This window comes from Mesoplodon mirus (genome assembly GCF_964341445.2).
Source record: "Mesoplodon mirus genome assembly, chromosome: X".
NCBI lineage: Eukaryota > Metazoa > Chordata > Mammalia > Artiodactyla > Ziphiidae > Mesoplodon > Mesoplodon mirus.
This window is the reverse complement of record NC_138981.1, coordinates 91,816,914-91,841,046: the sequence shown is the minus strand read 5'-3', so window position 1 is coordinate 91,841,046 and position 24,133 is coordinate 91,816,914. Positions and strand designations below refer to the sequence as shown.

Sequence of the window (24,133 nt, the reverse complement as noted above, 5' to 3'; positions counted from 1 at the left end):
TTTTTAGAGGGCAGACTGTTATGGATTGAATTATGTCCCCACCAAATATCACTGTGACTACCAATATGTAACCAATTACATCTTCAATGACCCTAAGAATATGACTTTATTTGGTTGTAATTGGTTTAGATGAGTTCATACTAAAGTAGACCAGTACTCCAGAGTGGGTCCCTAACCCAGTATGGCTAGTGTCCTTAAATAAAAATTTGGACACATATACACATAGGGAGAATGCCATGTGAGGATGAAGGCAGAGATTGGGGTGATACTTCCATAAGCCAAGGAATGCTAAAGATTGCCACTAAACCACTAGAAGCTAGGGGAAATGCATGGAACAGATTCTTCCTCATAGCCCTCAGAGGGAACCCACCCTGCCTATATCTTGGTCTTGGACTTTGGCAGCCCTAGAAAACTAATACAACTTCTAGTAGAATTGCTCATTTTACAGGACAGAAACAAATTAAAAAGTATATGCCATGTATATACTTAATACAAATGACTTACGGTTTGGCACATGGCCCTTGTAGAGCTCTTTTTTTCTTGGGAGGGCTCAAACTTGCAGATGTAGTATGACAAGACTGAGAACTCACAGGACCATCATCTTGAGGTTTTCCATCTCTTTCTTGACTTTGACTTTCTCTTCTAGCTGCTTGGGATGTTGAGGGTCGGTTAGCATTCTAAAACCAAAAATTTGAAGAAAACGTTTAAAACTGATTCACAAAAATTATTTCTCTTAAAAGACTCTATAATTTTAGTTTACCCATTTTTCATAACTTAAGAGTTGTGACAAAACTTTGCAATCGTACCAATGCTTTTATAAAGTTGATTTATCTTAATCTATCTGCTATTAAAATATTTTAATAAGACAAAAGTCCTTCTTATATTAGTATAACTGTAAAGTTGGATTAGATGCTTATTTCCATAAGAACAGTAATCTTAGAAATAACTTTTTAAAAGATAAGCTCATGGAAAAAATTAACTTATTTGTCTTGATTTTGCCTAGATTCTAGAAGTGGCCTTTTCTGTAGCATTTATCCTACAAGAGTCATTGCTACCTCTTATAGAACCTGGGTACAACTGCCAAGACTGACAATAGAGCTAAAAACTTCTGGTGGGAGTGTGCCTACACCTTTGGCCTAGACAAAAGGAAGGAAAATAAAACATAATCATACATACCACCTGGAAATTTAAATAAAGACAATCATGATAAGCTCATATTACACAGAAAACAAAAACAAGATACCAAGTTTTGAGGGCAGCCCAGACTGCTCCAAAATAAATGACATAAAAAGGAAACAAACTAAAAATCATTTTTTTCCTTTTAGGTTTACATCATTAAGAGTTAATACATGTGAGTTCTGAATGAAATTTATAAGATACCAGTTGTGATTATAAACACAGTGCTTTCAGAGATATACTATTAATCCTCTGGCACCATACCCGTAGTGTTTCAGATGCTGAGGCACTTGCAGTTGCACCGCTATAGGGGACATACTTTATAACAGTAATTATCCCCTGTATTGCAATGCACTTTTGTTCCCTATACTGCAAGTCTTCAATCTCCTTCCTCACTTCACTTATAGCTGTGAAGAACGACTCAACTGCAAAAGAGTAATTCCAAGGAAACTGTAAGTTTTAAAGAACTGAAATGACAAAAATAACAATTAGATTTGCAATGTAATTTCACAACATGAAAATTATAAACTTGCTACATAACTTAAATATGTGAGACTTTGTGTTTATATTTGGCAACCCCTTATGTAATTTTGGCAAAATTGGCAAAGCACATTTGTCAGTTAAATTGTGATACAGCCTTCTAGTCTGGCGTCTTAATTTGAAACAGAAATTTTACATATTGAACGTAATTTATATATCATACTTCAAACTATAAAGTGTTGCCTAGCCACTGCATAGAAACACACATTTTGTTTAATATTTTCTGTATTCTATATGCTATTTACAGCATATATTACATATTGCTGGCATTATGAAGTACAGGAGGGTGTCAATATTTAGATGATGATTGCTGGCATTATGAAGTACAGGAGGGTGTCAATATTTAGAAGATGATAGGTCAGTATTTCAAAGTTTCTCTTTTTTCCAAAACCATGCATTATCCCATAGCTTTTAAAAAATAATATACTTATGTTAAAGTTTTCAACTGTCATATCTTAATTCTACTAAAATAATGTTAGGCCTCTCATTAATACTAATTCTGAATCTCACTGATTTTGGTATCATTTTTATTTAAAGGTAGAGCTCAATTGTGTTATATCCAATACACAGTTGGCCCTCCATATCCACAGGTTTTGCAAACCTGCAGATATAAAGGGCCTACTGTATTCATTGTACTGAGCCATTTTATATAAGGGACTCGAGCATCTGCAGATTTTGGTATCCATGGGGGCTCCTTGAACCAATGCCCTGCAGACACCAAGGGATGTCTATATATCATTCCACAAGAGTGGCCTAATACAGTTGTCAGTACCTTGGTACCAAATTGTCCAGTGTCTCCTCTGATATCTTTAATCTAAGTAGTGTTATAGGAGTTGGGATCTACCAACTCAGATTTGATCTCAATGACTTTAAGTCAAGATATTACCTCCAGTTAGTCATAGTCTATTTAAACTCCTTCTTTTCTTGCAGTCTAATAAAATCAAAATATTAACCTTTATGGGTCATGACATATGTTTTTAGATCTTGATAAAGATCAAATTATTACCAGTGAGTGTTGCTACACTTTGGCTCACTCCCATTAAAGAATAAAGATGACTAACTGATATGGCATATACCATACATACCACATATAAACATATAAGGGACTAGCAATTACATCAGTACCTTTAACAGAAATATTATACTTCGAAAATGTTTCCGGCACTGGTGGATAGGGGTAATATCCACCAATAACAGTGTTCTTCAATTCCCCAGAATTGGTCTTTGTTTTAACCCACTGAATAAAGTTTTTTACCTTGGTATCGTTGGTATACGGCTGGCCTCTATGACCTTCTTGCAGGAAGGGTAAAGTGCAAAAATATGAGGAATAAAAAAAAAAAGACAACTCACTGTAATAAACCACCTGGACTTTTTTGGGTATAAAAACAGTTTAATATAAAATCATTCTTATAGCACCAAGAAAAGAAGTTAACTTATTCACTATGTAGCAGATAATTATACTGAATATGCATATGAAAATTATCAGTTAACAAATCCTAAGTCAAGAAGGAAATCAGACATATTAGTTTACGTGGATTAAACTGTAACTGTCTACAGGACACTGAAAAGCCAGAAGAAAAAGAAAACTAATAGTCTGGCTTTTGCTAACTATCCAACTGTTTAGCATCTTCTTAGAAAATTGATTATGTTTTAACCTGAAGGTATGACATCATGTATTAACTAAATTGCCTATGAATATAGCTCAGCATTTAAGTTCATGTTTTTGAAACATACTTAAAAGTGTCATTCATATCTGATATTATTAGTATATATTAGATCTGATAGTATTCATATTTATAAAATGAGGTATGGACAAAGATGTGTGTTACATCCTTCCTAGGGCTCTTCTTTTGACAAATTTCCTAATTACCAACATGGTAGCATTCTAGTAAATACATCATTCCATAGTACTCCCTCACTCATCTGAAAACTTTTATCTTTATTATTTTGCCCCCCTTATCCGAGGGAATAGAGAAAAATAGTACACTTGTAGATAAGTAGTGAGACTTTTCTTGCTATATAAGTAAAATGCGAGATCTGGGGACCAAAATTTAATGCACATTTTTGTTTTATTTAATATTTAAAAACTGTTGTTAATTGAATCCATATTGTGATACAGGGCCCAACAGTCTTCAATCTATGAAGCAATTTATGGTTATCTAACTTCTTATGTCAAGCAGGAATTAAAGTTATCCAAAGGACATAAACAAAATTCTTCAGTAAGTCACAAAATCATTGCTCTAACTGTAAATAATCTGGAAGCAATAGATTTCATAGGCTAAATATTCTTTCTTAAACCATTCTTAAAGTGAGAAAGGAGTTCAAAATAAAGCCATCTTGTGGTTGAATCTTATAACAGAAAAGTTAATTTAATGAAGAGAAAATACATTACATTTCCAATAAAGTATATACAAAGAAATTGCTCACCAGTAATAAACATGTGACTCTCATTTGTAGTAGTAAGGTAAAGCAGTTTAGGTACTTGAGTGTCATTTCTGACAACTTTCAACTGTGTACACGTGAAATGTGCCACTGTAGAAAATGAAAGCACTTACGAAATTATTTCTGCATTTCAAATGGGAATACCAAGAACAGGATCTAACAGAGTGTTTCTCAAAGTTTAATGAACTGAGGAATCACCTAGAACAATTGTTAAAATGCAAATTCAGATTAAAGTAGTTTTAGTGTAGGGCCTGAGATTTTCCACCGCTAATGAGCTCCTGGGTGATACTAGTGCTGCCAGTTCTTTGACCACACTTGGAGCAACAAAGATCTAACACTTAACCTTTTCCTTTAAATAAAGGATCTAACGCTTAACTTTTCCTTTAGAAAGTACAAGGTCTCACCAAGGTCCATACAAACCTTTCTTAAAAGATATATTTCACATTTTCACAAGAAATAGAACGTGCATGGATGGCAACATTTCTGTGAAAAATCGTTATCCAAAACCTGTGTCAGTTTGTTGTTTAAAGTGGCTACAAAGAGAGAGGGAGCTGGCCCTAAAGCCCATCTAAATTGTTATCAGAGATCATCATTACCAATTATCTGTGACCTGAGAGAGGTTATATGAAAGGTCATGGCCCCACTTACCTTGGAAGCCCATGCCTTGGTTTTGGCCAAAACTCTCTTTCTGCCCTCTCCTCCAATAACACTTGGGGTGATGTTCAGTTCTACTCATATATATTTAAAAAATTTAATCTCACAAGCACAGGGTGGATTGTAATGAGGTAATATCCGAATGGTGTGTAATACTGTTTTATAACAGAGAATAAAGGGGTAGCAGAACAGCCCTGTATATGGTCTCTAGGTCTCCTGATATTCTACAATTTCTATCTTGTTGCTCATTAAAAAAAAAATACATGTAGTCAAGATTGGGAATTTCCCCAATGTTGACAAGCACTTAACAATCAGTATTTTATTCACATAATCATTTGGAAAATAGGAAAATAGCACACCAATACCTAAAATAGCTTTATGTTACAAATTCAAATAAGAAAAAATTCACTGAAGTTGTTAAAAAGTATTAGATATACTTTTATCCTTATCATAGTAGATCTGAAGACTAACTTGTTATATAAAACACATAATAGGACATACTTAAAATGTCTTCAAATAAATAAAAGTAGTGGAAAAAATCAACACCAAGTTAAGTAAAATATTGACCAGCTGGTATAACACCACCAACCTAATATTAATTCCATACTCAAATGACATCATACTTACCAATGTCATTATTTAATTACACAGTATCCTAATCCTCTACTACTTAATTCTACATTAGTAAAGCCTTCACTGTGTTTAATGGGGTCTACTAAGTCAATTTCCAAATGGATACAAAGGAAATGGACTATCTATGTTTTAGTTTCACTGAATTCACGGCTTTCTACATGGATAGAATGTTAGAATAAATGAAGGTAACTGATTATGCACATATGAACACAGAATTATTCACTGAAATACTTTTTATGACTTTCAATATCAAAAGCTTACCCTTCTTTTTTGACCGCTGGACTCTTCCTACAAAAACTAAAACGCCAATAACATCACAGATACTCTTTTCTGGCATATCATCCAGTTCAGATCTAAAAAAAGCAAAATTATTAAATAGATATTGTATTTTTAAACAGTGAAAAAGCATTCTGCAAATATGACTGTGAAAATGCACATCTATCTAACTGCTACAGCATAATTTTGGGTAGATTCTGAGCAAATTACAATACATTGTTTCAGTAACTAACATTGAAAATTAATATTTGAGATATTTTGCAAGAAGCTATTTTACCTTGTGATAAAATGGTGGTTTAATTTTGGCAATCTCCATTCTGGTTTCACCTGCTTTTCTGGAATGATAATTATATTAGTTGGAGGATCTCGAAGGTTCAGGCAGATTTCTGAAAAACAAATATATTACTTTAGTATGATATACATATAAAATAATATATGCATATAAATCACACAGCAAAAAATAGATTGAACACTTTTGAGCCCACCACTAAACCTAACAACTAGATCATTATCAATAGCTTTCTTCTACCTATTCCGACATTATCACATCCACTTATCTCCCCAACTAAAGGTTAACCATACCTTAAATTTTGTGTTTCATCATATACTTAATTTAAAAAAGAGGTTTTTTATCACTTATGTGTTCTTGCCCAAATAGTATACTGTTTGAATTTCTTTGTTTTTGAACTTTAAATGAATGGAATTTTACCATAATGCAGTATTCTAGGGCTACTTTTTTCACTTAACTTTATGGTCCTAAAATTCATCCATGCAGCTGCATGTAGCAATTTTTTTCTCATTTCTACTGCTGAATAATGTTCCAGAGTGTTGATATACTACAATTTTATTTACTCTTTATTGTATTGCTGGACATCTGGATTATTTCCAGCTTTTGTTTTTACAAACATGGTCACTATGAGCTTTTTTCTACATATCTCCTTGTACACACAGGCAAAAGCTTTCTAAGGTATTATATCCAGGAGGGAAACACTGGATTGTAAAATATTCAGATGTTCCACCCTATAGGATAATTTCAAACTATCCTAAAGTAGTATTTATTATTTATTTATTAATATTAATAAATATTTACTAATATTTACCGAATATTAAATATTTATTTAAACTATTAACAGTTCCAGCAGTGATGTGCAAGAATTCCCACTGAGCCACAGCCTCTCCAAATTTTGGTACTGTTAAAAATTTTTTTTTTGGCCTCACCACGCGGCATGCGGAATCTTAGTTTCCTGACCAGGGATCAAACCTGTGTCCCCTAAAGTGGAAGTGCAGAGTCTTAACCACTGGACCACCAGGGAAATCCCTAAATTTCTTAGTTTTTGTCAGTCTAATGACAGAAAATGACAATTTGCTGTGGTTTTATTTTGCACTTCCCTTATTACTAATTATGTTCAACAACATTTCATTTACCTATGGTTCATTCATGCATCCTCTTCTGTGAAATACCTGTTCATATTTTTGCCCATTTTTCTACTAGATTGTCTTTCTCTTATTTATTTGTATTACTTCTTTCTATATATGTTGAATACTAATCCCTTGTTGATTATACCATTGCAAATATCTTCACCCAGTTTTGGGATTGTTTTTTCATTTTAGGGGGCTGTCTTTTGATGAACAAAAGTTCTTAATTTTAATGTAGTTAGGTTTATTAATCTTTCTTTTATGGCTACCATTTCTGTGTCCTATCCAAAAAATCCTTCCTTATCCCAAAGTCAAACAGATACTTTCTATAAGTTCTTCTAAAACTTTTGCCTTTCACATTTAAGTATTTGATATACCTGAAATTTATTTTTATACGGTATGATTTAGGGATGTAATGTCATTTTTTTCTCATATATAATCAATTGTCTCAATACTGTTTACTGAATGGCTCTTCCTTCCTTGATGATCTGCACAGTACATCTGTTGTATATCAAAATGTTATATGTCTAGGGCTGTTTCTTGACTTTGTATTATGACTTGCTGGTCAGTTTGTCTATATCTATACCAATACTACATGGTTATGCTTTATAATAATTCTTGATATTTGTAGGATAAGTCCTCATTCCCTCTTCAGCCCCTTATTCTTTTTCTTCAGAGGTGTCTTAACTATTCTTGATAATTATGTGCTTCCATATAAATTTTAGAATCAGTTTGTCAGTTCCAGAAAAAAATCCGATGGAATAGCACTAAATTTATAGCTCAATTTGGGGGGACTTGACATACTTATGAAACTGAGACTAACCTCCTGCCTGGGAACATGGGATATTTCTCCATTTATTTAGGGACTCTTTAGTGTCTTTCAAAAAGTATTAAAATATTCTCCAAGTAGGTCTTACATATCTTCTGTTAGATTTATTTCTAGATAATTTATAGTTATTTTTGACAAGGTAAATTATGTTTCTAAAATTATAATTTCTAACTCTTTGTTACTGGAGTGTACAAAATCAACTGACTTTGGTATACTGCTGTTACAGCTAGCTTTGCCAGTATCTTATTTTTTCTCTCTCTCTCTCTCTTTTTTTTTTTTTTGGCTGCACCATGCAGCTTGTGGGATCTTACTTAGTTCCCCGACCAGGGATTGAATCTAGGCCCTCGGCAGTGAGAGTGCATAGTCCTAACCACTGGACTGCCAGGAAATTCCCTATATTTTTCAATTTTATTGAAGTATAGTTGAGTTACAATATTGTGCTAGTTTCAGGTATACAGCAAAGTGGTTCAGCTTTATATATATAAAGTATATATACATATATTAATTTCTAAATATATTTCTAAATATATATTTATATATATATTTCAGATTTTCCATTATAGGTTATTATAAAATACTGAATACAGTTCCTTGTGCTATACAGTAAATCCTTGTTGCTTATCTACTTTATGTATAGTAGTTTGTATCTGTTAATCCCTTTTTCCTAATTTATCCTTCCCCCGCTCCCTTCCACTTTAGTAACCATAGTTTGCTTTCTATGTTTGTAAATCTGTTTTGTAAATAGATTCATTTGTATTATTTTTTAGATTCTACATATAAGTGGTATCATATAATATTTGTCTTTCTCTGTCTTACTTTACTAAGTATAATATTCTCTAGGTCCATCCATGTTGCTGCAAAAGGCAATATTTCATTCTTTTTTATGGCTGAGTAATATTCCATTGTATTGATATATATATGTAAATATCTCATCTAAGCCAATCGTCTGTTGATGGGTACTTGTTTCCATGTCTTGGCTATTGTAAATAGTGGTGATATGAACACTGGGGTGCATGTATCTTTTTGAATTAGAGTTTTTGTCTTTTCTGGATATATGCCCAGGAGTGGGATTACAGGATCATATGGTTAACTATTTTTAGATTTTTAAGGAACCTCCGTACTGTTCTCTATAATGGCTGCACCAATTTACATTCCCACCGACAGTGCAGGAAGGTTCCCTTTTCTCCACACCCTCTCCAGCATTTATTATCTGTAGACTTTTTGATGATAGCCATTCTGACCAGTGCGAGGCAATACCACATTGTGGTTTCTTATTATTTTTAATACTTTGTGTTATTTAGGATTTTCTTTGTAGAAGATCTAACTTGTGAATAATGACAGTTTTGTGTTTTTCTTTAAAATTCTTATGCCTTTGGTGGATGGCCAAGATGGTGGAGTAGGAAGACCCTGAACTTACCTCCTCTCGTGGACACACCAAAAGTACAACTTACAGAGAAACTACCTAACAGAATGACCTGAAGACTAGCAGAAAAGATTTCCCACAGCTAAAGACATAAAGAAGAAGCCACAACAAGTCAGGTAGGAGGGGCAGAGATGTGATATAGTCAGGAAGCACCCCCCTCAGGTCGGTGACCCACTAATAGGAAGGATAATCATAACCACAGAGGTCCTCCCCAAGAACAAGGCATCTGAGCCCCCCACACTGGGCTTCCCAGCCTGGGGGTCCTGCGCTGGGAAGATGAGCCCCCAGAACATCTGGCTTTGAAAAGCAGCAGGGCTTATGTACAGGAGAGCCAGAGGACTACAGGAAACAGAGATTCCACTCTTAAGGTCACATGCAAAATGTCACATACTCTGAGTTCCAGCACAGAGATAGGTAGTAGTTTTAAAGGAGCCCGGGTCAAACCCACTTGCTAATTTTGAAGAACCTCCTAAAAAGGCAGGAGGGAACTGGGACTCTCTTGGGGACACAGATGCTGGTGGCAGCCATTTTGGGGAACTCCTTCTACCAGGAGGACACTGGTGTTGACAAATGCTAATTTGGAGTCCTCCCCCTAGCCTATTAGCTCCAGGGGCTTACCCACCCACCAGCAGGCCAGCACGGGTCCTGAGACACACCCGACACCAAGCAGCCAGTCCTGTAGTGATGCAGCCCCACCCACCAGCAGGATGGCACAAGCCACGGCCCCACTCAACACCCCCCCAGGGGCTGCCCCGCCTACCAGCATGCCCAGAGTAGTCAGCTACAACAGGAGGGCCCACACAACCCACAGAGGGGGCACTCCTAGAGCATACAGCCCTGGTGACCCATGCTTATACAGTCAATTAATCTACGACAAAGGAGGCAAGAATATACAATGGGGAAAAATGGCCTCTTCATTAAATGATGTTGGGAAAACTGGACAGCTATATGCAAAAGAATCCTGAATAGACATTTTTTCCATAGAAGACACACAGATAGCCAACAGACACATGAAAAGATGCACAACATTACTAATCATTAGGGAAATGCAAATCAAAACTACAATGAGCTACCACCTCACACTTGTCAGAATGGCTATCATCAAAGAAGACAACAAATAACAAATGTTGGAGAGGATGTAGAGGAAAGGGAACCCTGTGCACTGTTGGTGGGATTATAAACTGATGCAGCCACTACGGAAAACAATATGGAGGTTCCTCAAAAAATTAAAAGTAGAACTACCATATAATCCAGAAATTTCACTTCTGGGTATTTACCTGAGGAAAACAAAAACACTAATTCGAAAAGGTATATGCACACCAATGTTCACTGAAGTGTCATTTATAATAGCCGAGATATGGAAGCAACCTAAGTGTCCATTGATAGATGAATGGATAAAGACGATGTAGTCTATATATACATACAATGGAATATTACCCAGCCATTAAAAATAATGAAATATTGCCATTTGCAACAACATGGATGGATCTAGAGGGTATTATGCTAAGTGAAATAAGTCAGATAGAGAAAGATAAATACCATATGGTCTTACTTATATGTGGAATCTTAAAAACAAAACAATCAAACAAACAAAATGAAAAACAGACTCACAGATACAAAATAAACCAGCTGTTGCCAGGGGAGGGAGGATGATATAGGTGATAGGAATTAAGATCTCCAGTTATAAAACAAGGGAATGTAATATACAATAAAAGAAATATGGTCAATAACATTATAATAACTTTATTTGGGGACAGACGGGTACTAGACTTATCATGGTGATCATTTCATAATGTATGCAAATGTCAAATCACTATGTAGGACACCTGAAACTAACATAATATTGTACAGCAGTATGTCAACTATATTTCAATAAAAAATTCTTATGCTTTTAATGGATTTTATCTTCTCACATTGGCTAGGAGAGCCTGTACAACATTAAACAGAAATAGTAATAGGAGGCCATCAATGTTCCCCATGTAAAAAAGGAGTGTTTCTAAATTTTCTAAATTTTCCCCATTAAAAGTTGTGTTTGTTGGGCTTCCCTGGTGGTACAGTGGTTAAGAATCCGCCTGCCAATGCAGGGGACACAGGTTCAAGCCCTGGTCTGGGAAGATCCCACGTGCTGTGGAGCAACTAAGCCTGTGCGCCACAACTACTGAGCCTGTGCTCTAGAGCCCATGAGCCGCAACTACTGAGCCCACGTGCCACAACTACTGAAGCCCATGTGCCTAGAGCCCGTGCTCTGCAACAAGAGAAGTCACCATGTTGAGAAGCCTGCGCACCCAACGAAGAGTAGCCCCCACTCGCCGCAATCAGAGAAAAAACACGTGCGCAGCAATGAAGACCTAACACGGCCAAAATAAATAAATAAATAAAATAAAATAATAAAATTAAAAAAATTATTTTAAAAAAGTTGTGTTTATTGTTATGTTTTGATTTTGCAAACATCCTTTATCAGTTTTGGCAGGTTCCTTTTCTTGCTATTTTCTTTTTAAAATTTATGAATGTGTGTAAAATTTTAGCAAATGTGTTTTGTGCCTCTATTAGGATGACCTTCTTTAATCTGTGTGGTGAGTGACACTTATAGATTTTCATATGTAAAACCAACTTCACATTGCTGGAGAACAATGCAACTTAGTCACAGCGTGTGATCATTTTCCACATATAACTTAATTCAGTTTGCTAATCTTCAATTTTGAATATCTGTACATATGTTCATAGCTGAAGCTAGCCTTTAATTTTCCTCATTCATAATATTCTTGTTTGGTTTTGATTATCAAAGTTATACTGGTAGCAAAGAATGAGTTAGAGAGTATGCCCTCTTATTCTATTCTCTGGAATAGTTTTGGAATGGTACATTCCTTGAATGTTTGCTAGAATTTGCCTGTAAAATGGTATCTGCCTGGTATTTTCTTTGTGAGATGATTTTAAACCTCTGGTTCAATTTCTTTAACAGTTATAGAACTATCTGGGCTTTCTATTTCTTTAATGCCAGTAATATTTTTTTAAGAATTTGCTATGTAGCAAAGATTAAACCAGGATGAAAATAATTGCTTTCTTATTTTACCTATTACCATCCATGTGACTACAAAATCACTTTTACCTTTGCATATATGAGTGAGGAAGGTTTGTATTACACCTGCACCTAGAAAATGGTTTGCATTTTACAAAGCACTTTCATAGCCATAGTTACTCAGTTATATTCAAGGTCACCCCCTGCTCTAAAATGCTAGGATTTTGAATAAATTAAAAACCTCCTTTGCCCCAAACCAAAAACACTTGATGCTATTATCTCAATATGTATTATGCCATACAGTCTGAAAATCTCAAGACTTTAAAAGGTTTATTTTTTGTGTATGCTGACTGAATACTATTTTGTATACGGGGACAGAGTGATATACAAAATGGCAACATACAAAGCATACATTACCAGCAAATAATATGTCCTTTTTTTTTGCAATAGAATTTTCATCTTTATAAGCTTCCATTTATTTAGTTTTTTTAAAAATTGCATCTTAGTTTGTATAACTTGGAACTATATGTGTAAGTATGAAAAAATAAACCAAGCTAAATTACCCCAATAATTTGTCTTCCAACATCGACACCTAGAAGGCAGTGATGCTATCACAGATCTTTATTCCTAAACTGACCAAACCGGCCCCAACTACATATGCTCTCTCATTTTTCCTCTCATAACATTTAAACTACCCTGTTATTATTCCTAACCCTCACTTATACTTTCTCCAATTCAACCCATTCTCCCACTCTCCAGACCATTCATTCTTTCCTCAATTTCTGTTCATTTTTTCTCCCCTTCCATTCATTCTTTTTTCTTACTGTTTACTGTCAGCAGTCTTTCATTTTACTGTAATTTGTTCATTTTACATATGTTACCCCGTTAGACTAATTTTAAGGGTAGAGTTCTGTATTACTTATCTTTGTGTCCCTTGTGCCTAGCATGGTTTACAGAACTTTTTTCCCTTCAAAAGATCATTAATCATACTGAGGTTTTAAAAGATCATATATCAATAGTTTTCAACCCTGGCTGTACATTAGAATCACCTGAGGAGTTTTAGAGACACACCAACGTCTTGGTCCCCTCCTCAGAGTAATTAATTCAGAATCTCTGAGGGTGGGGTGCTTGTGATTCTTTAAAGCTCCCCAAGTGATACTAATGTACAGCCAGTATTGACATCTACTTATACACATAGACTTGGCAAACTATGGCCTGTAGATGGCTGCCTGTGTTTTGCAAATAGAGCTTTACTGAAACACAGCCAAGCCCATTCGTTTACATATTATCTCTGGCTGCTTTCACTCTATAAAGGCAGAGCTGAGTTGTTGTGAAGAAGACTATACTGCCTGCACAGCTTATAGTACTCACTGTCTGGTTCTTTATAGAAATAGTTTGCTGACCCCTGATAAAGAGGAAAAAAGTCCTATTACTTATCAAAAAGGTACGGGATAACAGAGACTGATGCTAACACTAATAAGTAAGACTGTTGTAAAGGCTAAAAGGCACGTTTTCAATATATTCTCATCAAGGCTCTCACTTTAAAAACGATTTCTATATTTGCAATTATTCACTTGAAAGTGTAAATAGCTTCTCGTATCCTAAAAAGAGAGTTTCCATTATGAAAATCTGGCCCTATAATTCTATGTAGCAGAGGTAGCATACAGCTCAGTCAGCTTCACTGTTACGTTCTTATGGCTGTTTATCTACTTGTCACATTCTGTCTATTGTCCCACTTTCCATATGTTTTTAAGGTTTAGAAGCAGCTATTAGTACAGACACATTTCTAGATTTGTCCACAGACACATAAAAACTGTGATAGAAATTAATTTTCTTTACACCAGAAAACACTGTATTTAGTAAAAAGAACACTAGGTTAGGTATCAGGAAAACTAGGTTTCAATTTTCACTATGCCAGTGATTTATTATGTGACATCAACAAAGTTACTTACTTTATCTGTTATTGACAAAGAATGTCTCAATTTTTACTAAAGCAATTTTGTCACCTGGAGATACTTGGTTGTGGGAAAGAATTTATAAATTGGCAGACACAATAATACACATTTTGAATTAGCTTCCTTTTGCCAAATTTTACTACATTTTCTTAATTAAGTCTCAATAGCAATATGAGTTTAATTTCTCCTGTAATAAAGAGTAATGAGATTATGGACTGGTTGTACCAAACTATCTAAGTAATGACCTGTTCATCCAGCAAGACTGATGTCTACCAAATGCTTAAGATTTTAATAGAGAATCATATGAGATTTTCCTAAATATATATTTCAGTAAACAGTGAACAAAGGCTACATTATTTGAACATTCTTTACATAATTAAGCTTAATGGGTCAGCTGGGGAGTTCAGAATACACAGAAATAAAGGTCCAGTATAAAACTATGACAAGCCAAAAACAATGCTTAAAATTGTTGAATGATGTGGTCTACAATTTTGAAAAAGGGAAATGCAAAAAAAAATCACATCCACATCTTAAAGCAATCACTTACTATATTAATTCTAATGCTCCCAAAATATTTAGGATGATGCCAAGATGTCAATACTGTGCTTTCAATACTAATCAGGAAGAGCCCTTTCAAGATTGTAGCAACTGGCAACATTTGAATATTGACCATAGGTTAGATAATAGTATTATATCAATTTTAAATTTCCTGATTTTGATAACTATACTGTGATTATGTAATAGAATGTTCTTGTTCTTAGGAAATATAGAGTGAAATACTACTGAAGTGTTTAGAGGTAAAGGGGTATGTATGATGGCTGCCACTTACTGTCAAACGGTTCAGAGGTGATAAATACATATGTGTGTGTGTGTGTGTGTGTGTGTGTGTGTGTGTGTGTGTGTATGTAGTGGAGGAATGATAAAGCAAAGGTAAATGTTACCAATTGTTGAATCTGTGTGAAAGGTATATGGGAGTTCTTCATACTATCCTTTCAAATTTTATGTAAGTTTGAAATTATTTCAAAATAAAATTTTGACAAAAGCCTTTTCAAATAGCACCTCATAGTAACAAAAATTTATATTCAAGTCATTAATTTAATATTTTAATACAAAAAAATGAAAGAAAAATAAGTACATCCCAAGCGGCACTCATTCATTAATCAACAATATATATCTCAGATGATTTTTCTTAAAAAATGCAATAATAAATAAACATATTTATTAAGTGATTGCTCAAAAATTTTTATGGACAAAAGAATTTAAAGTGTGTCAGGTTCTAACAGCTTCAGTAATTTTTAAGGGCTTTTGACTGATATGGTACTTTGCAAATTTATACAAACAAAATAGCGATAAAATAACAAATTCGTTGAATACTTAACCTATTGTAGAAATTAGTTTCATGTGTGGATCCACAGGGAGAGACTGCACCTTGAAGGGGTGACTCTTTCTAATAGAATAATCTTGAAGCAGAAGAACTAAACGAACGTGCAAACTTTTATACCACTCAGGACACAGGGCATTCCACATAATCACTGACATGGTGCCTGAACTGTCAGCAACTTCCAAAAAGGTCTAGGAAAAAAAGAGTAAAAGCACATGCATATTTGTTACTTTAATCTACAGGGTGTTCAAATTTTATTTTAAGAATGAGGAAGCAAAACTATAGGAGAATCACTGAATAATTTATGATATGAGAGACTCTGTAATGATGAAAAGTTATAAATGAAGAATTTTTAGTAATATGAGAAAATACTTAAGAAAATGTTAAATGATACAAAATTTTATGTACAATATGATTCCCATTTTGTAAGATAATTTACTACGATATATGCCATAGTTATATGTAATATATGATAGGCATACATATATGCATAGATGTGCTATCTATGACATACATAAGATATCAGAGATATGTGTATATATATGATATACACATACAAAAAAGGGGAATAAAATACACTTTAATATTAACAGTGGTCCTCTCTGAGTGGTAAGATTTGGCTTGATATTATTTATCAGCTTTATATATCTTTATACATTTTCCAAATTCCCTGTAAATATGTATAACTTTTACTATAAAAGCTTAATAAAGCACCTAAAATAATTCGTGATAACATGTGGAAATACAGTAAAATGTTAAGTTTAAAAAAAAAACACAGGACAGAAATCAGCACCATATGGCATAGAGAGTCAAGATAACAGAAAAGTGTCAGATAGATTGGACAATTAGGTCTCTGGTGAGTGACCAGCTGAAGCAAAAAGTCAAACTAATTGTGTTGAGAAGTAAAAGGGAGGCAAGAAAGTGAAAACATATAGTGTAGACTACTTCTTCAAGGAGCTTGCCTGAAGAGAAGGACAGAGGGAATACAGGAGTCCTGATGTCAAAGGAGATTTTTTTTCCTCTTTTAAAATGGAAGATTAGACTATATTTATATGCTGGTGTAGAAAGCACAGTAAAGAAGAAGTTGAAGATACAGAAAAAGGTGTGAAGGAGACCAGCTGGATCAAGGGAACTAAAGGGCGCTAATACAGAAAGGACTTCTTTTTCTATAAGAAACTACATAGAAAAATACCTTGAAATATATATTTGTTCATTTTCAAAATTATTAAGTTGAACTTTAAAATATGTTATTTAAACATAAATTATCCTAATAAAGAGTCAGGTCTGTAAGTTATAATTTATGAGTACTAAATTAACATATAATATCTTATCACTACTTATACCAGGTATGGCTCAATCATCTTTTTATTGGGTTTTCCATAGTATTGCAGTTTTGATTTATACAAGATTCTCACAAGCAATGCAGGAAAATTCCTTCTGTTAGACCAGGTCATTTCAAGGCGAGAAAGGGAAATTATTCTGGTATCTAGAACACAAAAAAGAAAAAAATCCTACTAAATATGTCATGGTAATTTCAAAATTCTATTTTATTGGTTAAAAATTGTAGCCAGATCATACCCAAAGCAACTCCTTCTCACCAGCTAAACGAGTCTGTATACTTCTCACATATAAAACTTAGTAATAAACATTATCCCTAATAATAATAGCTAAAATATATATATGACTTACTATGTGACTAGAATATAGGTAAACACCTATGTTAACTAACACATCTAGATGGAATGTTCCATCTGGAATGCCCTCTCCCTCATCAAACTGCGTGATTACTTCCTGGAAGACTTGGATCAAAACTTACCTCCCTTAGGAAAAAACTCAATACCATGGAATATTTTCCATGGCACTTATATATTTAACTGATAGAATTGTTTCATGATATATTTCTTTACTGCCCTCACCTTAGTCTCATATGTATAAGTTCGAACTTTCCCAAACATTCCAGACATGGTCCTGTAACAGGGCCTTTGCACTTGCTGTTCCCTGGGTCTGGAATGTCTTCCTCTTAGATACACGAGTGACTTTCTCTTCTCCTTCAAGTTTTGCTCAAAGGTCACTTTCTCAGTGATGTTAGCCCTAACCACCCTATAGAAAACTGACCCCCTTACTTATCTTCCGTCCCATTTTATTTTTCTACATAGTACATATTACCTTCTCATATGCCATATAATTTACTTTGAAATGTTTTAATGTCCAAGCCTGCTAGCAAGTGCCAAAACTGCTTAAAAGCTATTCACCATCTTTAAAAGATTAACTTGTATTTCTAATTTTATTCTTCCTTAGTTAAGAGGGGTTCTATCTGCAATTTTCTCCACATTTTGTTCTCTCATAGCCCACAGCCCCAACTTTTAAAATGTGTATTTGTATTTTTTCCAATATTTATTTCTCTAAGGCATCCTCCACTTCCATTTTTATTTAGATAATGTATCACCTACTCAACTTTGGCATGAAAACCATTCTTGTAATTTCTTTTCAATAAGAGTTTAAATGGCCTTTTATAACTACAACTGTACCATTAACACTGCCCCCCCACACACACTATTTTCAGTATTAGGATATCTTGTGTAAATTTCCCTCCAGATTCTCCCAATACATTACTAGCCCAGGATCACAGATCCTAATATTTGATGTGACATAATTAAGTGATCTCCTTTTAAATATGGTCAAACAAATTGTAGATCACCTCTGAATTATCTAGAAGGTATGTGGAACACTCTTCATCAATGAAGGCACATACACCTCCTTTACCATCCTGAATAAATTCAAGAGCTACATGGTTTTATAAAACCACAGTTGTGGGCTTCCCTGGTGGCACAGTGGTTGAGAGTCTGCGTGCCGATGCAGGGGGCGCGGGTTTGTGCCCTGGTCCGGGAAGATCCCACATGCTGCGGAGTGGCTGGGCCCGTGAGCCATGGCCGCTGAGCCTGCGGGTCCGGAGACTGTGCTCCGCAATGGGAGAGGCCACAACAGTGAGAGGCCCGTGTACCGCAAAAACAAAAAACAAACAAACAAACAACAACAAAAAAAACCCCCACAGTTGTAAGAGCCACTGTTTCTGCTACAACTGAATCCAGACAGTTAGCCATGATCAGACATGTGCCTGGTTAACATATTCCCAGACTGGGTAAAAACCAAAAAAAAAAAAAAAAAAACTCATTAACTTCATAGAATATACATATCTCTGAAATCTAAAAAAAAATTACAGGTTATACATAGACAATGAGGAATCTGTGTAAATTCATAGAAATAAGTGGGTTCATTATCAAAAGAAAGAATGAAAATAATAATAAACTACATATTCAGTATAAAAAGTTAGTAAGCAATACAATAGTGTTTCTCAAACTTTGTGGTCCCAGGACCCCTTTACAGCCTTAAAAATTACTGAAGACCTCAAAAAGCTTTTGTTTATGTGGGTAATATTTATCGTATTTACCATATTATAAAGTAAAACTAAGAAATTAAAATATCCATTAATTCCTTTAAAACAACAAAAATAAACCTGTTAATGTATAATAAAAAGGTATATTTTTGAAAAATGACTATATTTTCCACAACCAAAAATGTAGTGGGAAGAGTGGCATTGTTTTACATTTTTGCAAATCTCTTCAGTGTCTATCTTAGTAGAAGACAACTGGATAAATCATATTTTCTTTGGCATTTATTCAGTCTGTTTCAATGTCACATGACATGTACCCTCTGGAAAACTCCACTCTATACTTCTGAGAGAATGAGAGTAAAAAAAGATAAATAAAGCCTTAATATTATTATTATGAAAATACTTTTAACATTGCAAATCCTCTGAAAAGATCTTGGAGAAACACCTAGGGGTCCTTGGACCGTACAGTGAAAACCACTTCAAAAGAATAAATCTAAGGAATATAGAAAGGAATAAAGATTAAAAACTGAAACTAATGAATTACAAAACAGTATAACTGGCAAATCCGATTCCCTGGAAAAATAAATAAAAAGGTAAAACTTTAATAAGTGCAATCATGAAGAAAGCAAACAAAAATAATGTTTGGAATGTGATCAACTATAAACATAGAGAAAATCATCTTAAAGATTACTATATATAATTATATATCACTAAATGTGAAAATATCAGTGAAATAGATAATCTTCTAGAAAACTTTTAATTACCAATATTGTTGCCCTAAGGAACAGAAGAACACTGGAACAGGTCAATAACCATGCAAGAAAATGAAAAAGTTCACAAATAATGACCTCCCAAAATTGCACCAGGTTTATATGGTTTTTAACAATTTTCATTTTAATAATTTTCAAAGAATAGCTCTTTCTCTTAACTATAAGTTGTTCTAGAGCACAATAAAATATAGAAATTATACCAATTCATTTTATAAACTTAGATAAATCCTGAAAAATTATGACAGAAAACTATAGAGAAAACTAAGAGAAAACTATAAACCCAAAACATTTACGATGGCAAAAATCCTAAATCAAATACTTTCAAATCCAATGTAGCAGTATGCCAAATTACATTATGATCAAGTAGAGTCGTAAACCTCTTGTTCAGGAGGAGAATATTATAAATTCTAAATAATTCTGGAGATTGACATAAAATGTAAGTTCAAATGATTTTGTTAAAACATTAAAGAGAATAAAAATATAATATATTACTTCTAAAGCACTAGAAGAAAAAAAATTTTTAATCCTGTGAAAGCAAAAAAAAATAGTAAAAAAAATAAAGCATGGCATATAGTAAACAAAGTAGGACTGCAAGAACAGGTACAATCATTAATTACATTAAATTTAATTGGATTAAATTCATCTATTGAAAGAAAAAGAATTGGTTTGGGTCAAAAAGCAAAATCTTGGCTATAGAAAGAAACCTAAAACAAAATGGAAATAAAGTGATGAACAAAGATACATACACTAGGCTAGTGGTTATCAAAGTGTGGCCTTTGCACCAGCAGCATCAATGTGTTAGAAATGTAAACTCTAGGGCAGAAGTACTGAATCAGAAACTGGTGATGGGGTGCAGCAATCTGAATTTTAAAACACTTTTGAGGCGATATGGATGCCCAGTCATGTTTGAAAATCATTGCCCTAAATGCTAACTAAAAGACAGTGGAAGTGGTAAACAGTACTATCAAAATATACAAAATATAATTCAAGGCAAAAAGGGACTAAGAGGGACTTCCCTGGCGGTCCAGTGGTTAAAACTCTGGGCTTCCACGGCAGGGGGCAGGAGTTCCATTCCTGGTGAGGGAACTAAGATACCCCATGCGGTGCTGTGCGGCCAAAAAAAAAGGGGGACTAAGAGATAAATTCTATATTGATAGAGTAAAATCCACCAAGATATTAACAAGCTATGAAACTTTACACATTACAGCAACATCTAAATCGAAAACTTAGATGTTGAGAAATGAACAAAACCACCATCATAAAGAGAAACCAATATTCCTCTCAAAGAAATGGGCAAATAAAACAGATTTTAAAATAAGGATATGGAATACTTTAATTTAAAAACTTCATATAATAAGGAACTTCATGTCTAATAAGTAAGCTTTTTCTAAACTATTGCGGGTAAAGAGGAACTCAAATTTAAAATCAGAAAATATGAGTAAGGAGTAATAATGAAATTTCTATACTTCAAAACCGGGGGGATACAGCCAAAGCAGTACTCATGGGAAATTTCAGAACTGTTAAAGCTTTTGGAAGAAATAAACAAGGAAATAAATGAACCAAGCATTGGACTCAAGAAGGTAGAAACCCCTCCCCCCGCCAAAAAAAGAACAAAGGAAGGAAAAAGAATTAAAGAGGACAGCAAAAATAAAGTAGAAACATCTCCCCGATACAGACTTCTTAATTAGTAAAGCCATAAGTCTTTTTTTAAAGGTGTTTTTTTTAAAACTTTATTGGAGTATAATTGCTTCACAATGGTGTGTTAGTTTCTGCTTTATAACAAAGTGAATCAGTTATACATATACATCTGTTCCCATATCCCTTCCCTCTTATGTCTCCCTCCCTCCCACCCTCCCTATCCCACTCCTCCAGGCGGTTTTTAATTTTTATCTTTTTTTTTTTTTTGCGGTACGCAGGCCTCTCACTGTTGTGGCCTCTCCCGTTGCAGAGCACAGGCTCCGGACGCGCAGGCTCACGAACCCGTGTCCCCTGCATCGGGGTGGGGGGGACTCTCAACCACTGTGCCACCAGGGAAGCCCCTTTTTTTAAAATTAATTAATTAATTAATTTACTTTTGGCTGTGTTGGGTCTGCGTTTCTGTGTGAGGGCTTTCTCTAGTTGTGGCAAGCAGGGGCCGCTCTTCATCGCGGTGCGCGGGCCTCTCACTACCGCAGCCTCTCTTGTTGCGGAGCACAGGCTCCAGACGCGCAGTCTCAGTAATTGTGGCTCACGGGCCTAGTTGCTCCGCGGCATGTGGGATCTTCCCAGGCCAGGGCTCAAACCTGTGTCTCCTGCATTGGCAGGCAGATTCTCAACCACTGCACCACCAGGGAAGCCCTAAAAGTCTTTTCTTAGTTTTGAATACCAAGAAAGTAGACAAACCTCTGGCAAGGCTGACCATAAAAAAGGGTGAAGACACAAACATTAGGAATGCATCAGGGGATGTAACTGACAAGACAGAGATTTAAAAATATAGACTACTGGGCTTCCCTGGTGGCACAGTGGTTGGGAGTCCGCCTGCCAATGCAGGGGACACAGGTTCGTGCCCCGGTCCGGGAAGATCCCACATGCCACGGAGCGGCTAGGCCCGTGAGCCATGGCCGCTGAGACTGCGCGTCCGGAGCCTGTGCTCTGCAATGGGAGAGGCCACAACAGTGAGAGGCCCGCATACCACAAAAAAAATAAATAAATAAATAATTTTTTTTTAAAATGTAGACTACTATGTACAACTTTGAGATCTAGGTGAAATGAGATCTCCTGGCGAAATATCAACTCTCAATAATGCACTAAAAGCGTTATTGGTTTTACCACTTTTTTAAAAAACTGAAAAGGAATCATTCTCCCAACTCCCAATCCCGGCCCAAGGTCCCAGGTTCAAATCGTTTTAGGGGTAAGTTCTACCAAACTTTCAATGAACACATGATTTCTGCTAAGTACAGAAAAACAGGTAACATCCTACTAGGCTAATATTAATTAACCTGCTATCAAAATCGAACTGAAATAGTACTCTCCTAAAAAATAACAAAACTTATGGACCAAATTCACTTGAATATACAGATATAACAATAACAAGCATGACCAAGTCGAAACAAAAGTGGTTCAACATTAGAAAATCCAGGAATGTAATTTATTTCATTCATTCCTTTATTCAGTGAACCTGTATTGGATGCCTACTATGTTCCAGACATTGTTCTGGGTATAGGAGAAACAGCCCACAGCAGTGAGGAAAAAAAAAAAGAGTGCTTGCCCTCCTGGATCTTACAAACTAGTGGGAGGAGAAAGAAAAAATAATTTCAGTGTGTTACCAATTCTATGAAAGGCATTTGCAAGGTGATGTAATAACAATAAATGCGGAAGGAATGCATATTTTAGAGAGCCCTTTTCTAATATATTTTATATATCTGAGTTGAAAACTGAGGATGGGAAGGAACTTTCCAGAAAGAGGAAAAAGCAGGAGCAAAGTACCTGAGGGCAGGACAGAGCTTGGAGGTTTAAAGATTTAAAAGGCGCCTGGCGTGGCCAAAACAAAATGGCGGAGGAGAGCGGTTAGAGAGGCGCATACGGGCACCTTTCTTATAGGGCAGGTCTCCGCAAACTGCGGCCCTCAGGCCAAATCCAGGCTGCTGCCCGGTTTTGTTAATAAAGTTCTAGTTTTAACACAACCAAATCCATGCAATTACATATTTTCTGTAGTTGCTTTCCATAAACAATGGCAAAGTTTAATAGCTACAGCAGAGACCATAGGTCTCGCAAAGACAAAAAGATTTACTATCCGGCTTTTTACAGACAGTTTGCCAACCGCCGTAGGGCCACGTGGACCCGGGTAGGAGGTCTAGATTTTCTTGCAGTGCGGAGCTACTGGAAGGATTTAGGCAGGAGAGTGGCACAGTCTAACTTCCTTTTTATTTTATTTTACTTTTTTGGCCGCGCCCTCGGCTTGTGGGATCTTAGTTCCCCCACTAAGGATCGAACCCTCGCCGCCAGCACTGGAAGCGTGGAGTCCTAACTCGGAGCACCAGGGAATTCCCCTAACTTCCCTTTTAAACCGCTGCCTCTGAGATCGTATTGGTACCTTTAGAATAGGGTATTGAACGAGGAGAGGGAGCCTTTGGGGGTTCTTGAAATGGTCTATATCTTGATCTAGGAGGGTGGTTACACGGATATATATAGATAGCTGTATTTTTAAGACTCTTCTATTTTACTGTGTACACACTACACCTAATAGAAAAGT

The 24,133-nt window shown here is 35.2% G+C and overlaps 1 protein-coding gene across 1 annotated transcript in view; it reads right to left on the bottom strand.

Annotated features, from left to right (window-relative positions):
* The window catches only part of RADX (RPA1 related single stranded DNA binding protein, X-linked), a gene marked incomplete at its 3' end in the record, with an annotated part of 61,154 nt that overhangs the window by 34,119 nt on the left and 2,902 nt on the right, over positions 1-24,133 (bottom strand). The window contains 8 exon segments of the mRNA XM_082609310.1: positions 505-677; positions 1,441-1,601; positions 2,842-3,006; positions 4,144-4,248; positions 5,707-5,798; positions 5,999-6,107; positions 15,740-15,932; positions 17,085-17,227. Coding sequence (XP_082465436.1) covers positions 505-677; positions 1,441-1,601; positions 2,842-3,006; positions 4,144-4,248; positions 5,707-5,798; positions 5,999-6,107; positions 15,740-15,932; positions 17,085-17,227 — 1,141 coding nt within the window.